This window comes from Antechinus flavipes, chromosome 4 (assembly GCF_016432865.1).
Source record: "Antechinus flavipes isolate AdamAnt ecotype Samford, QLD, Australia chromosome 4, AdamAnt_v2, whole genome shotgun sequence".
NCBI classification, from domain to species: domain Eukaryota; kingdom Metazoa; phylum Chordata; class Mammalia; order Dasyuromorphia; family Dasyuridae; genus Antechinus; species Antechinus flavipes.
The window spans coordinates 236,538,848-236,554,892 of record NC_067401.1 but is presented as its reverse complement, the minus strand read 5'-3'; the positions used below and the strand labels follow the sequence as shown (position 1 = coordinate 236,554,892).

The following is a 16,045-nucleotide window of genomic DNA, read 5'->3' as shown; positions in this document are numbered from 1 at the left end:
CTTTAAAAGTGTATTTATATATAAATGTATGTGTATGTAGATATGTGTATATACATATGCATCCATACACATGTATATATGTATATATATCATACATACATATACATATATCATATATATACATATATATATATATCTACATATAAAGTCAGTTAAGAAGCACTTATTAAATACTTATTATTGCCAGACATCTTCCTAAGTGATGAGAATACAAGGAAAGATAAAAAATTGTCTTGGTCCTCAGACGTTTTGCATTTTAAAGTGAGAGACAACATGTAAATAATTAGGATTTTCTGTTCTGGATCTGACTTACTATAGGACCTTGGAAATTTATGTTTGATATTAGAATAAAATTAAATCATCATCAGTCAAAAAAATGACTTAGCTAAATCTGGAAAAAGATTGTTATGCTTTATTCAAAAAGGATCTGTATTTAGAAACACTTTGAAATGATTCTGCTGAGTAAAGATCTCTTGACTGACTTTTTCGTTATGGTATACTAATGAAGTATTAGAGAAACTTGGAATTTCTCATGACAGTTTAATACTCAAGGTACTATAAAGTGATGTCAGCAGCCTAAACTTTTAATCCCTTGAGCCAATCAAGTTTTGAGAATGATTGGATTGAATTCCTTTTAAAGAAAAATTAGTGTAACTTGCATAGGGGAAATAGAAAAATTTTCTCACTGCACAGACATATACAAGATGTCTAGATTGTATGTACAGTAAATACAAAGTAATACGAAGGGGAAAGGCACTAGTAATTAAATTAATTTGGAAAGGACATCTAAAGAAGGTAGAATTTGAGCTGAGGCTTGAAGGAAGCCAGGGAAACAAAGAAGCAAAGCTGGGATACAGGTACCATTTCAGGCATGGGGAACGGCTAGTGCAAATACAAGAGGATGAGAAATAGAGTATCCTATTCAAGGAACAACCTTGCTGAATTATAGGCATATGGAGAGGATTAAAGTGTGAAAAGACAGGGAAAGTACAAAAGAATTAGATTATGAAGAGCTTGATGTGCCCAACCAAGGACTTCATATTTGATTATTTCAGTTTTGGACATATGCATATGTATATATGTGTATATATATATCTCTATACACACATACACACACATATACACATATATCAATCACATTAAATATATATGTAACTACATATAAAGTCAGTCAAGAGGCATCCAGTTTAAGTCTAGTCACATATATATGAGATAGAAATGATAGGAATCTCAAGCCATGCGATATGAGTAAGACACTTTGCTTAAATACTTTAAATAATCTAGGATTTCACTGGTGGAGAGATATTACCTGTTCCTCTATTCATCCCTGTGTTAATCACTTGCTACTAGTCACTAACTAGTACCATCTCCCACTTCATCCCCATTTTTCCATCCTTACTTTTCTTAACCATACTCCACCCATTTTCGTAATCCAACTCTGCCTACAACTTTCATTATGCTCTCTCAAATCCCCCTAATCCTCCATAGTGGATAAACTTCCTGGTATTCTGGTATTTTTTTTCCTCATGTCTTCCCATCCATTTACTTTGAGATCCAGTTTCCCTAGGTGACACTGCAAATCTGACCATCTTTTCCATCACTTACATCCCTTCCAATATACTGGTCCTGGAGGAAGGGGGAAAGAATTAGAATACTTTTTGCTCTACCATGCTTCTTCCAATGCTATCTTTGTCACCATAACTAGCCATGTTCCTATGACAAAGTCCATAGTATCAAAAATTATCCCCATTTTCTAGGAATGGAGGTTCTTTTTTACCAGATCTTGGTCATTAATTCTCCTTTCTCAGGGAATATAGTTCAAGGACTGATTCAGAATCTTTATTAAGTCTCATTATTACCTTCAAGTGTTTCACTTTCTTAATAAAAACTCTTACATCAATCTGACAATATCTTTCTGCCACTCCATTATAATATTATTTGTCAGCCCTACAGACTAGATAGATGTCTTGGTCATTTTTGAGAATGAAGGACAAATAACAATTTCTATACCTATTCTACACTTGTATGATGATTTTCAATCCTCAGTATAATTTCAGTCCATAATCATATTGACTCATCATTTTTCCCTCCCCAATATCAACACTTTAACTCTACATAGCCATCAATACTCAAACCCCTTGCCTTACCATTACTCATCCCTTTCCAGCCTTTTTCCTCTGTTCCTACTCTCATATTGCTAAATAGAATTGGAAAAAGTCACAAAACCATGCTGTGTATACTATAAATTCAAAGTATCTAATTGAGATAACTTAATCTTGTCTACAGCAATGTAATCCTTTTATTCTTCCCCAATTGATTCCCTATTTTGCTACTGTCAGAAGCTATTCCAAATCTTTTCTTCTCTCTTTGAGTTCCTTATGCCTCCCCTTTCTCATTCTACCAATTAAAGAACTTGCTGCTTTACTGAGGAAACTGAGACTATTTTGTATGAACTCCCCTTTTCTACCTTTCTCCACATTATCTCTACATGCTACTTTCCTATGCTCTGATAATGATGTAACCACTCTCCTTGTCAAAGCCTTTATACAGATGTGTTGTGAGACTCAAATCAAATTATGAATACAAAGTATTTTTCAGACCATAAGTCTTTATACATGCTTCTTTTCTTTCTTTTTCTTCTTTTGTCACTGGACATAACCTCCAGTCTGATGATGAATTCATTCCTTGAGCTTTCTGTAGCACTCTTGACTCTATATTAGTTATTTTTTTATTATTATAAATTTTTATTTACAATATATATGCATGGGTAATTTTTCAGTCCTGACAATTGCAAAACCTTTTGTTCCAATTTTTCCCTTTCTTTCCCCCATCCCTCCCCCAGATGGCAGGTAGACCAATACATCTACATTAGTTTTTGATATCCTTTTCTCTTCCCCAAATCCCCAGTTCTCACATTTTCTCAAGAAGTAGTACCTTTCAATTATCTCCTTTTTCCTTCTGATCTTTGATCTTTCATTTTCTACTGGTTCTTTCTCTACAGTTTTCAAATTTTAAAACTTTCATTAGACATTACCATCCCATCAAGCTATCATCCTCCATCTTTGTTTTTTTATTAGCCAAAATCCTAGGGGGAAAAAAAAAATCTGTGTACACTTATTTGTTCCACTTCCTGTTCTCTCTTGCAATGTGGCATGTGCCCTTACCATCAAATTATACCACTCATTCCAAAGTTACCTAACATCACTTAATTGCTAAATCTGAAGGTATTGTTTTAGTCCACATCCTTGTTGACCTTTGTGCTACATTTGACATATTGATATAAAATTTCTCTTATATACTCTCTTTTTTTTTTTTTCTGAGTTTTTGTGACATTACTCTTCTGGTTCTTTTCCCAACTCTTTGATAGTTCATTTTCCATCTTTGTTGTTGGCTTGTCATTCATATTACATCTTCTAAGATGCTCTTTCCTAAGTCTCATATCTACATCCTTTCTGTGATCTTGCCAACTCCATGGATTTAATTTTCATCTCTGTGCAGATGATTCATATATCTATACTCATCACACTCTTTATCACACTCAATCTCTTAACTTTCATTACTGCTTTCATCACCACTTGCCTAAATTATTGCAATAGCCTCCTAACTTGTCTCACTGCTCCAAGTTCTCCCCCAATCTTTCCTATTCTTTACATAGCTGCCAAAATGATTTTCTATAAGCACAAATCTGATCATGTCACCCTGCTATTTTTGTAAATGGCTCTCAATTCACTCTGGGATAGAATATGAACTGTTTAGTTTCTAAAAGCCTTCATAACCTAGCTCCAATTAGACTTCTAGAAACCCTGTACACACATTGTTCCATTTCTAGTTAAAGTAGCTTTGTTCCTCACACATAGCATTCTTCATCAAGATCTAGCATTTATTTACATTTCTTTTCTTTAAATCCATTCTGTATATTTATATATGTATTTATTCTCTCTCTGTTAGAATGAAAGGTCCTTTAGAGAGGAAATTCTCTCATTATTTTTAGTTGTATTTCCAGAATTTAGCATAATACCTGTCACAAAACAGGTATTTAATAAAAAATTATTTATTGAGGTTTAAATTCTTCCAAATCTTAGAATATAGTTTAATGAGATTTTTTTTTGTGGGTAAAAATATTAATCACCAATTAGATAAGGGAAAGAATACCTCACTACCTTAAATGAATTCAGGTCTCAAAACCTAGCTACATCACATTTCAGGCTATTGAGATTATAGAGAAGATAATAAATGTTATAAGACTACAGCATATATTTAACTCAGTTTTTGACAATGAATCAAATGTGGTCTTTAAAACATATATGTCAATCAGTACTACATTTTGGGTAAACTAGAAACTATCCAGATAAGGGCAACCAGTAATGGTGAAGCAATTTAGAAATGGTGTCATAAAGAGTATACAAGCAAAAACAAAGGGAAGTCTTAATAAGACATGTATTTGATGGCATGTCATATACAACAGGAAATAAACAGTATTACTCCAAGAAGAACTCTGAGTATTAGGTTAAAGTTATAGGAAACTGGAATTTCCCATTTTTAGTGTCTAATAATGGAATAAAGTAATGGATCCTTCATTACTTGAAGTATTCAGAAACAGTTACCAGGAATCTTATAAAAATAATTCTTTAATGACATAAGGAAGGAGATTGGAATAACTGACTTCTAAGTTCCCTATCAAAGCTAAGATGCTCTGATTCTACAAGAATACTTTAAAGACATTTATTTATATAATTACATCTATGTAATAAATGTTAATAGAAATTATGTTTATATTAGATGAAACTTCCTGATTTTTTTTAAACACCAGAAGTAACACTGATACCATCCAAAGATTCTCACCTGAACGGCAAGCAATGTCCACATCCTTTTCAAAATCTGTCTGTAACAACAAAAATGAAGCATAATAATGATCACTTAGTGGGAACTTTATTTTCACTCCCAGATAATCTGAAATTTTCAGATATATGATGAGGCAGGGTAGTTTATTCTTTTGTGCAAATAAAAAAAAGAATATTTCTCTAGAATAAATTGTTTTTAAGAATATCGTCTAGACACAAAGTATTAAATAAAAATGACTGGAGATGGCATGACATTTTAAATAGGATAATATAATACATAGTGACTTCTTTATTAAGGTTGTTGATCATCACATCAAATTGATTATGATTTTAAGGAGACAATGTTAGGGCTATTTTATAAATAATAAAAATGAGAAATAATTGTAAATCATATTGCTATAAATGTCTCAAAACAGACTTTTGTATTTTATTTTAAATGGCAACATTAAATGTATTGTTTATGGCTACATTTCTTGCATTGCACCGATTGTCTCTCTTTGTAATCAGCCTCCCTTCAAGTTATCTTTTTTCATTCCCAAGCAATAAGAAAGAGTCTTTTTTAGCTTAATGATTTTATTTTAAAAATGTCAAGAACATTTATTACAGTTAAATAAGTACAAATATGGTGAAAAAAAAAAACAACAAAACCTCTTATTGTTAATTTAGTTTGATCTTTATGTTACCTCTGCACTTTAAAAAAGATAACAGCATATAAAAAGCTCAATTTGAGGAGAAAAAAAAGCTAAAGTAATTTATGTGGCTCTGTGTTATTTAATATCATCTTTGAATTTTCTAAAGTTAAAAACTTTTGTTGTGTATGGGCACACAATTTTTATAAGTATCAACTTTTCCTATATTTTAATTAAAGATGTATAACTTGGTCTCTTTAAGATAGATTGCAAAGAAACAAAGAGAATCTATAAAATACTGTTAACTTTTTAAAGACCTAGAGTATCAGTCGCATCTGTTTTCTAAATTGGATGTCAAAGCAAATCTAAATGGTTACAATTAAAGTATGCCTTCATTCAACAAGTACTGTTTCCACCTCTACAATTACCTAGCTATTCTTTCTCTAGATAAATGTCAAACCATTAAGCTTTGAAGATAGCAAAAAGTGTACCACCTTTCATATTCTCTCTTCTAAGTAAACATCAGAGTCAAGCAAACATCCTCTGCAGATCATCAAGTAATAAAAGGTAACACAGGGTAATAAAAGAGCAACATATAAACATTTACAACCCTGGAATCCTAGTTTGCCATATTGGAATTTAATAAAAAAAATTAATGTTATATATTCTTCAAGTGAAGATTAATGAGTCAAAAATTAACTCACTAGTTGAGTCTTTCCTGTTATTTTTACACTAAGGACATTTGTTCTTTTTATCTTTAAAAATTATTACTTAATGACACTTTTAAGCCAAAGTAAAAACTCACCATGATTTGGGCATGTCCATTAGGAAAAGAACTTGAGGAGTCTGCATTGATTGGATCTTGGCAGTTTCTTAGCCGACATCTAAATGCATCTTGAACCTGTGAAAAGGATGACACAATATTGATTTTTCTTTGCCTTCATATAGTGACTTAAATATGAAGTGAACAAAGCTTAAATCTTATGATCTAATGCTCACTTTGTCATGACATCTTAATGCAAATATGTGAATTCTTAGGCTTTCTTCTCCCCTAGGGAGATTTATATTTTGCCAGATAGTCTATGGAGATAAGAACTGAGAATTCTGCTACTATCAATGTAGTTGTATCTGGCTTAGCACTAATAATTCTTCTGTCTAGCCATCAGTATGCCAAAGGGCAGATTGATTCCCACTGTTAAAAACAATATGTATGTCCTAGACAAGAAATTTACTATCTAGTTTTTCAGAATCTTTACCAGAATTTGAAATGTTGTGAGAAATGAGATAAATCTTAGATCTTCATAGAAAAGGAAGATTTAGAGCTTGCTTTTTCTTTTATTATACATGTAGAGGATCCCCCAGAAACAATATATCTATTCTTTTTTTAGGACTTAATAACTTGCTGTATATGACAAAACTAGTGCTAATTCTCAATGCTCACACCATCAAAGAATATTCCTATTGTAGCCTATATTGAAGCTAAGAAGTATAAAAGGATAGAAGCACGTGATCATTTAAATTGCTTGCTCCTTCTATATTTAAAGATTCTTTTTATGTAAGGATAAAACATTGGACTCATAGCATCTCTTCTCGCAGGTATTTAGAGGCAATTTTAATACAGTAGAAAGAGTACTGGATTCAAAATAACAGGCTCATGGGTCTATATCTAGAAGGGTTTTCAGAGGCCATCTAGTTTAATCCTTTCATTTTATTGATAAGGGAATTGAGGCCCAGAGGGAATGAGTGTCTTAGTCAAGGTCATACAGGTAGTATCAAGTGATGGATCTGAATCCATATCCTTTGCCTCTATTGTCCTTCTCTGGGCTTTAATGCAGATTCAGTTTTCAAATCTTGACTCCAGAATTTAATAATCAGGTGTCCAGTGGGTTTGGTGTACAATGGCTAGTGTGTCAGGTCAGGCCTGGAGTTAAGATTCATCTTTCTAAGTTCAAACCTGACCTTAGACATTTGTTAGCTGTGTAGCTCTAGACAAGTTATTTAATCCTGTTTATTTTAGTTTTCTCATCTGTAAAATGACAAACCACTAGTATTTTTGCCAAGAAAATCCCAAATGGAGCCACAAATAGTTGGACATGACTCAACAATCCAATGAGTAGTTAGTGATCTCTTTCTTTCTTTGGAGCATGTGCTTTTTCAGATTCATTCGAGTATATGCTTTGGAATTTTTTTTTTTAAAGTATCAATTTGAATTTTCAGAATAATGTTTTTAAATGCATTAAATAAAATATATGGGCATGAAGGAAACAAAATACTGAAATATGGTTATTTGAATATTAAAAACAAAACAAAAACCATTTGACAGATTGCAGGTTAAGAACCCTTGTCCTGAGAAAAGATTTCCAGAAAATGAGTAATAATCGGAAACTGTCTTTCATACCAGTGAATTAGAAGTTGGACAAGGTAACTTCTTTATATTACCCATATGTGTAATAATAAAAGTACATATACTGTAAGGCTTAGTCTGACATTTCTATTTGTCAGTTTTAGAGAAATAGCCCTAATTCCATTAGATAATTTCTAGGAATGACTTAGTGGGAGAAACAAGCTTTTTCAAGTTTTGGAGCCTTTTGCAGTCTACTTTGGAAGCCACTTCCAAATTAAACTACATGGCATTGTTAAGAGTTTGATATAGTTCATGAATACAAACAAGAAATTCACAGAGTAATAGAGGAAATTTTGTCTTATCATCTATTTCTTTGGTCTGCAGAAACAAGAATGGATAAAGCCAGTACTAAAAATATATATTTGTACTTAAAGACAATTCACAGAAGAGTAGTCAGAACAATCACAATATGTTAGTTGTCTGCAATGGTGCCTTAGGCAATTGCAGATAGGGCACAGTTTAAAAAAATGGAATGAATAATATTTCAAGAAGGCTGCCTTGGGGGATCTTGGAATAGGGATGACTTTTGTTTTATTTTGTTTGTCTTAATGATCTACAAAAGAAGTGTGAAACACATGTTTTGCTGGAGCATGTGGCCCAAAATACTCTCCAGTGTGGCCTAAAGCATATTAAAATGGAACTGGAAAAGATTTAACAAAACACATACAAACAGAATAAACAGAGATAATATTACATTTTTAAATTGTCACTATTCAGCCTGCAGGGATCCTTTTGTAAGTTCAGTGAGCCTCACTTCTATTTGAGCTGGATATTTGACAAGTTACATCTTAAAAGGTTTCCCTAAAAGAATATCAAACACTTCCTTAATGACTGCTCTGTGATAATACTTTATTTTCCTAATCTTCAAAATGGGAAAAGCAGCCAAGGATTTGGGTCTGATTTCAAAATATGAAAGCATTTCTGCAAGACTCTCTCCAAAATATGGCAATTTTTTCATTTGTTAAAAAAAAAAAAGACGGATAATTCCAGCTGTAAATTTTTTAATCCCAGAAGTTCAGTCTCTCTCTGGGGAAGAGTTTAAAAACAAGGATAAATTAGACAGAGACAGATTTGGGCAAGCACTACAATAAAGGGCCTTAAGTCCAGGCTATAGGTGAAGATAGATTGGAGGTACTTTTATACTTTTTCCGTGAAAAAGTCTAGGAAAAAGAAGACTCTAAAAACAAGGTGTAGTGGTGGAAAATTCTGATGTTAACTATCTCCAAATATTTAAAGTGCTTTCATGTGGAAGAGCATTTTGTTTGAACCCAGGACAGAACCACAAGCTAAAGGTACACATTACAGAGTGGGAATTTAAGCTTGAAAAATTTCCTAACAGTTATCCAAAAGAGGAATGAACTGCGTCAGAAAGCAGTGGCTTTTGTCCTCATTTGAACATTTTAAGTATAGGTTGGATGATCATTTGTAGGATATATTCTCATAAGGATTCCTTTTGTGGTTAGGTTATCCAGAAGACTGTTGAAGCCCCTTCTAATTCAAATTATGTGATGAACTACCATTTCTACCTTCATAAAGCTTAACATATGGCAAAGGAAGGGTGATTCTAAGAACTAATACTCTGAAAGGATACATGTACATAATATTAAGATTGTATAGCTATAAATTTTGGACAGTTATTTATTTTTCTTGTTTTCTTCTGGATGGTACATATCAGGGAGATATAGACAGATTTTTCTTTGCCTCTGGGGCTTTATAAAGATCTGAAAAGAATTTAAATTGTATTGATTGGTTAAAAAAAATCAAACTCAATAATATAGTGAGAGAAAAGAAATGAAGTAAGCCTTTTTTTTCAGGTTGGCAAATCTTTAAGACCAAAGAAAATATTTAAAAGATTAAATATAGTCAGAATTCATATCTGAGTTTGCTTCCTTTTTTTGGACAAGAAACTGATAAATTTCTATCAAAGTTCATAACTATAACCTTCAGGGATTTTGAAGCAGTGAACACTTTTTGCCTTTATTATTATAACCATCTTAAAATAATAGAAGTAATTCTGTTTTCAAACCCCTAACTAGACTATAAATTCCAACAGGAGATGAATTGTGTTTTATGAAAACTTTATTTTTCTCTCAGCACTTGGTATGGGATGAACTCTGTGATTTTCCTCTGTCAGAGAAGGAACTTCCCTCTATTGATACATATTGACACTTTCTCTGTAATTTATCCTCATACAAATAAGTAGCAAATGGTTAATAAATGTTTGTTGAATTAGTTAATCTTGTATACCTGATTTACAATGGATTATAAATAATGAGTTTAGATGGAGCTACAGATGAATCATTTTTATAGGAAATGACTTGATTCAATTCTATATATTTCAGTTATTTAAAAATTAATGGAAATCTCTTGCTTATTAACAATAGTGTCTTTAGTAGTAGTTCATAGCTAAAAAATAAAACTAGCTTAATTTTTAAAAAATCCTCCCCCAAATTATTGTTCTAGAGCTAGAAGAGACTTCAGAAGTAATCCAGTCCAACCTTTTCATTTTATAGATGTGAAATTTGAGTCCCAGGAAACAGTGTATGGTAGTAATAGGCAAAGTCCTTGAATTCCAGAAGTAGTGCTTTGTCCACTGTACCATAATGCCTAGTATAAATTATGGAACATGTGAAAATTGAATTTCACTTTTTTTCAAAATACATCACTTTAGGTTTTCTACTTCAGATAAAATTATAGAGCAGCCTAGGTTTTAGAACATTACAACTAAATTAGGTTTTGAGGGAGGTATGTCAATAGTTTTAAAATCATTAGAGCTTTAAAATAAAGTTATAGAACATAAAATGGGCATAAGAAATCTGTGACTTATTTTAAACAAGAAATTATGGACAAGTATAAAGTTATGCCATTTAAGAACTATAGATAGAAGAGGAACTAGTTACATGGCAAGCACAAGAGATAACTAATGGACAACTATGATAGTGGTATAATTGGCATGCTCAAGGCAGATTTCCAGCATATGGCATAACCCTTTCCGTCGGACTCATGGAAAATCAAGGGCAGGAGTCACATTGGATGGACAAGCATGTTATACTTTGTGTTGCAGGATAAAATAGTCATATTAATGATATCACAGATACATCAGTATGTGAGTTACAAAAAAATTAGAGAATAAGTTTACAAAAATAAGAAGCAGGAAGATAAAGAATTAATAGTCTGAAAGTCTTTTAATATGGCTGTCATTTTATCTTACCACATATGTGGTAAGTTATCTTGACTGTTTCCTGCTGGGAGCTGTTCTTAGGATTCCCTTAGGAAGCTATAAATCTTCCTTATTAAGGAAGGATTCTTGGATGAAAAATAAGTTCAAAGCAGTTGTCAGGAATATGTCTCTTTACTGTCTATCTCCTATAGAGAGAGTGATTTAATTAGTCACAATAGAAATTACAGAAGGGCTTCTCTGTTGGTACTCCTTCAGAATAAAGCTTCCAGAGAACAATCTTGAAAGTCATTGGCAGAGTTAGAGATCTCAAGTAGGTTGTCCAAGGAATGTTTGGCAATAGACCAGTTTAGAAAAACTCCATAAATGGGTCTTTGCAATTCGAACGGAGTTCCTTTAAATATGAAGCCAAACATCTCATTTCCTGTCTTCCTAAATTTCCTATCACACAAGCCATTTTAAGCTATTAAAAGAAATAATTTCACAATTTAAGGCTTTACTGGTTAATCACTTTTCAAGGATTTATTAAATATTTGTGTCAAATACAGATAATTTAAACATAAAAAATGAATTATAAGGAACCATATTCTGTTAGGGAGGACAATAAGGATATGTGTAAACCTAGACTAATTAGTACTGATTAGCCATAGATATAAAATAATCACTATGTTTTAAGGGATCATTATATGAATGCTTAAATCTTTCTACATGTAATTCCCAAGAACAACTAAAGCACATGAAAAATATTCTGCATTATCAATATTGGTTTAGCACCCACAGAGTCCATTATTTCTCCCTCTCTTCTTCCGCATCCAAGAAATAAGATCTGATATACAATTCTATATTCTGAAGTTTTTTTGTTTCAAGCATATCACCACTAAATTTTGTATAATTTGTTCTCTTAGCAATTCCCCAATCTTAAAGCAAATTTCCCATTTAAGCACAAGTTGAGCTAGTAGTCTGCTTTTCAGGTATTCCATTTGTGAAATACATAAAAAAATCTGTATGACATTACAGTCATGAAGCCTATTTGCTTCAGCGATAGGAAGGGGAAAATTAACAACAAAAGTGTGTGGCTTTTGTTTCTGAAAGAAATCTGGGTTATCATGATGATGATTATCACTATTACCAGTGTTTCTTGTTTACCATTGACTTCCTAAAGGAAGTTTCTAGTGACCAAGGAAACAATCATGAATTCTTTAGTGTTGAGTTGCATTCTTACTCTTTGCATAATAATATATTTTTAGTTGATTTATTTTTTTCAAATGATAAACTTCTAGAAGTGACAGATCCTTATGATTTTTCTCAACTCTGAATTGTATGATGTTAGCAACAATTTTTTTAGAAGGCTGATTTATGTAATTGAGAAATGAAGTAGAATAACTAGAGTTCACTGGTGACTGCAATTATTCCCAAACTGCAAGTAATCAATACTATCATTAATATGGTGATATTCATATTTTTTAAAGTGTTATGGAATTAAAAAAATAGAGATGTGTCAACTTAAACCCTTGTGCCCAAGATATACTTCTTTGTTTTACTGTGCCTTTTTCACGAGAGGAAGGCATTACAAGAACTTGGAAGGAAGATAGAAGAGAAGAGGAGACACATATACTAATCCAGTAACAGTGCAATTATTTTCTCAACTCTGACACTCTATCCTTTCTCCCAGACCACAATTCAACAATGCAATTTAATACAACTAATAGTTATTATACATCTGCCATATGAAAAGAATTGTTTTAACAAGAATACAAAAACAAAAACAAAATATTCCTTGCTCACAAGGAGTTTACATTTTTCAGAGAGGAGAGTACAACAGGAGGTGATGGTTAAGAGCACTAAACTGGGAAGACTAAGGTTTCATCACAGATGAGGCACACTACTTACACTTGGCTTTAAAGGAAACTGGGGATTCTAAGGCCTAGAAATGAAGAACAAATTCTATGTAAATTGAAGAGGTACATGGGAAACAGTACCCTGAGGCTACTGAAGAAGTGATCAGGGCAATGATAGACAAGAGATAATATTACCAATTAGAACATAAGGCAGGATTTGACTCTTTTGGTCATAGGCTTTTTATATGTCAACATATTCATAAATAATTGTTATAAATGATTAATTTAATGTTTTAAATCTCATAAGCCTCTAGCTATAATTAGAGACCCAAAGGAGTTTGGTGAATTTCAGATCATGGTGTCACCAGATCAAACAAAACTATGAATCAAAATGTAAATGGAAAAAATATATACTGTTGGATTTTTGCCTGGAGAAAAGCAAAGTATATGGAAAAATTAATGTTTTTTTTTTTCCTTCCTAAACTCACATGCCTGATGTGAGGCAGAGAAAAGCCTTCATAAATCTACATAAGCTCTTTCTCTATATGCATGCTTATTTTACCATCTGTCCAGTCAAAGACCCAGTCATATTGTAATTGAACTAATTCAATATTTTTTTCCTGCTCTTCCATCATCTTCTCTATTATGTCTAAATGGGTGCTTTGAAGCCAATTATTTCCAAGCATTGTGCTGCTATTCTTTGTGACATACTTTTCTTTTGAGGACTTGGGTTCCTCTCTTCCCCTTATTTTCCATTAAAGAATCATCTTTTATCTTTTAGTGTACATTGTTTAGGAGTCCCTGATTATCTCACATTTTAACCTTACCTAATTTCCTGTGTTCCATTTGCTGATTAGAAGACCTTTTTTTTGTTCCATTTAAAGATCTAAATCATCCCAGAAGTCATCTCCTATCTTTGTCTTCTCTTTGTATCCACCAATCCACAAAGAATTCAAAGATTCCAAAATCTACACTTTCTTTGCAAGTGATGGAAAAATACTATAGTTCATCTTTTAGCTTTTCAAAGATCTCCACATCAGTATCATTGCTCTACATTCTACAAAAATCTAGGATTTTAGATTCATGCAACTGTTTATGGAATTATCTTATCTCTGATACACACACACACACACACACACACACACATACACACACATAATTTCCCCCTCAAAATTGTTTATTGATTGGTTGGGAAGGTTGGTTCTATACAGTGTGTCCCAAAATTTCTTAGTACACTTTTTAGCTTTTATAGCTATATTTTTAAGCTATTAATAACCTTTTAATAGATTATTATTGTACCAAGGCTTTTGGGACATTAATAGCTTAAAACTGCACCAAGACTTCTGGAACATTGTATCTGAAACATAGACAAGGGCATTGTTTCTTTTGTTTATTTACTTAAAACACATTCTCATGCCATGTGCAATATTAGATATTGCTGATGATATTAGTGATACCAAATAGCAAAGAATAAAGCTGTCTGTGATTGGAAATGTTCAAGTCAAATCAACAAGTCTTTTATTAAATACTATGTGCCAGACATTGTGCCTTCTGGTGATACATAGAAAGGTTAAAAAAAAATCAAAACAAAACAAAAAAACCTAAGAAGTTCACAGTCTAATTTTCTGCTTTAGAATGTATTTTTGAGTTTGGGGTAGAATGATCTGCACCTGTGATTTAATCAAAGCTACAGACTTCCAGGACAAAGACTTCTTTCACTGATGGTGACCAGAAATATCTGTAATTTAGAGTCTCAGAGAACTGCTTGACATTGTAAACAATTAAGGAACATGACTACCATCACCTAACCATTATATGTCAGAGGCAGAACTTGAATACTGACTTTATAGCTATCCCTCTATCTATGATGTGTGCCATATTGTCAATAAACAATATATGTTTGGATGTCTACTATTGTCAAGCCTTTCTAGTTATTTACTAGTCCTTTCTATTATCTAAGGGTAGCCTAGATCTATTTTATATCATTTACATAACTATGTGCCCCTACATATGTATATGTTGTCTCCCCTGTTATAATGTGAGCTCCTTGAAGGAAAGGAATGCTTTCTTTTTTTATATGCTTAGCACCTATTACAGTGCCTGACTTTCAGAAAGTACTAAATCAATTGATTGATAGTGTATGTGTATACAATTATATGTACATACATCTATCTACAAATATAAAATTTTGCTCTGATGCATTCTTAGTTTTTTTTTTTTAAACAATGTCTTACAATGATGCAAAGAGTCCTTGAACCTGATATGCCATTGTCTTTAACAGCAGGACTACCAAAATAATCCTTACTTGGAAATTATGAAATCAGCTACCTAAGCATTCACTTTCCTTCTGCCTTTCATTTAGCAAAAAGGACTTTATAGTGGTTTAGTCTGTATCACAATCTTATTTTCCTTCCCCTTCTGCAATCAAACTGCAAGATTGTCTCTGAGCCAGGCAGAGGAAGAGAAATGGATGTGCTGAACGTGCGGCTACCAAGGAAGGTGTTTCCTAGCAACAGTTACCACTTCATAACTCTCCTCTGGCTTGTTTTCCCCTAGCAATTTAGAAGCAGGGGAAGTAAATAGGATATGCAGGATACATGATTAATCTTAATGGGTTCTAATTAATAAATGTGAAGAAAAATGAGAAAATGTGTGCATTTCTCCTAGGAACTCCAGGGTTATTTCATTTAATACAAATTAACAACGAAGATTTAAGATGAACAGTTGAAAGTATAGCAAAATTATAATGATTTGGGCTGTTAATGAAGGTTTTTCCATTTTTAAAATCAGTTTCTCCCCTCCTCACAAATATTACTTACACTTTTTTCCCCTAACGTGCATGAATTAGATAATTTTAAAATAGACAAAACAAAGAATCAGTTATAATTTTAGCAAAGCAAAGTGATAAGGCATAATTATGTTGAGAAAATGCCTTCTGAGTTAAATGATTGAAAAATAACTTTGTGAAAGTTGAAGTGTGAGGGAGTTCATAGGATCACTGATGTTGAGTTAGGAGAGACCTTAGAAGTTATCTAGCCCAACTCCCTTATTTTTACAGATGGGAAAATTAAGGCAGAAGGGGTACTAAGTAACACTGGTATTAAGTGGGAAAATGGAAATATGAACCCAGATCATAGTTTTTTATCTCTGGTTTT

The 16,045-nt window shown here is 32.4% G+C and overlaps 1 protein-coding gene across 4 annotated transcripts in view; it reads right to left on the bottom strand.

Moving 5' to 3' along the window:
* ADGRB3 (adhesion G protein-coupled receptor B3) overlaps nt 1–16,045 on the bottom strand; it is an 882,558-nt gene that overhangs the window by 45,878 nt on the left and 820,635 nt on the right. For all 4 annotated transcript variants that reach the window (XM_051997212.1, XM_051997213.1, XM_051997210.1 and 1 more), the window contains 2 exons: nt 6,276–6,371; nt 4,843–4,882 (listed from right to left, as the gene is read on the bottom strand). In XM_051997212.1, coding sequence (XP_051853172.1) covers nt 4,843–4,882; nt 6,276–6,371 — 136 coding nt within the window. The remainder of the gene's footprint in view (nt 1–4,842; nt 4,883–6,275; nt 6,372–16,045) is intronic.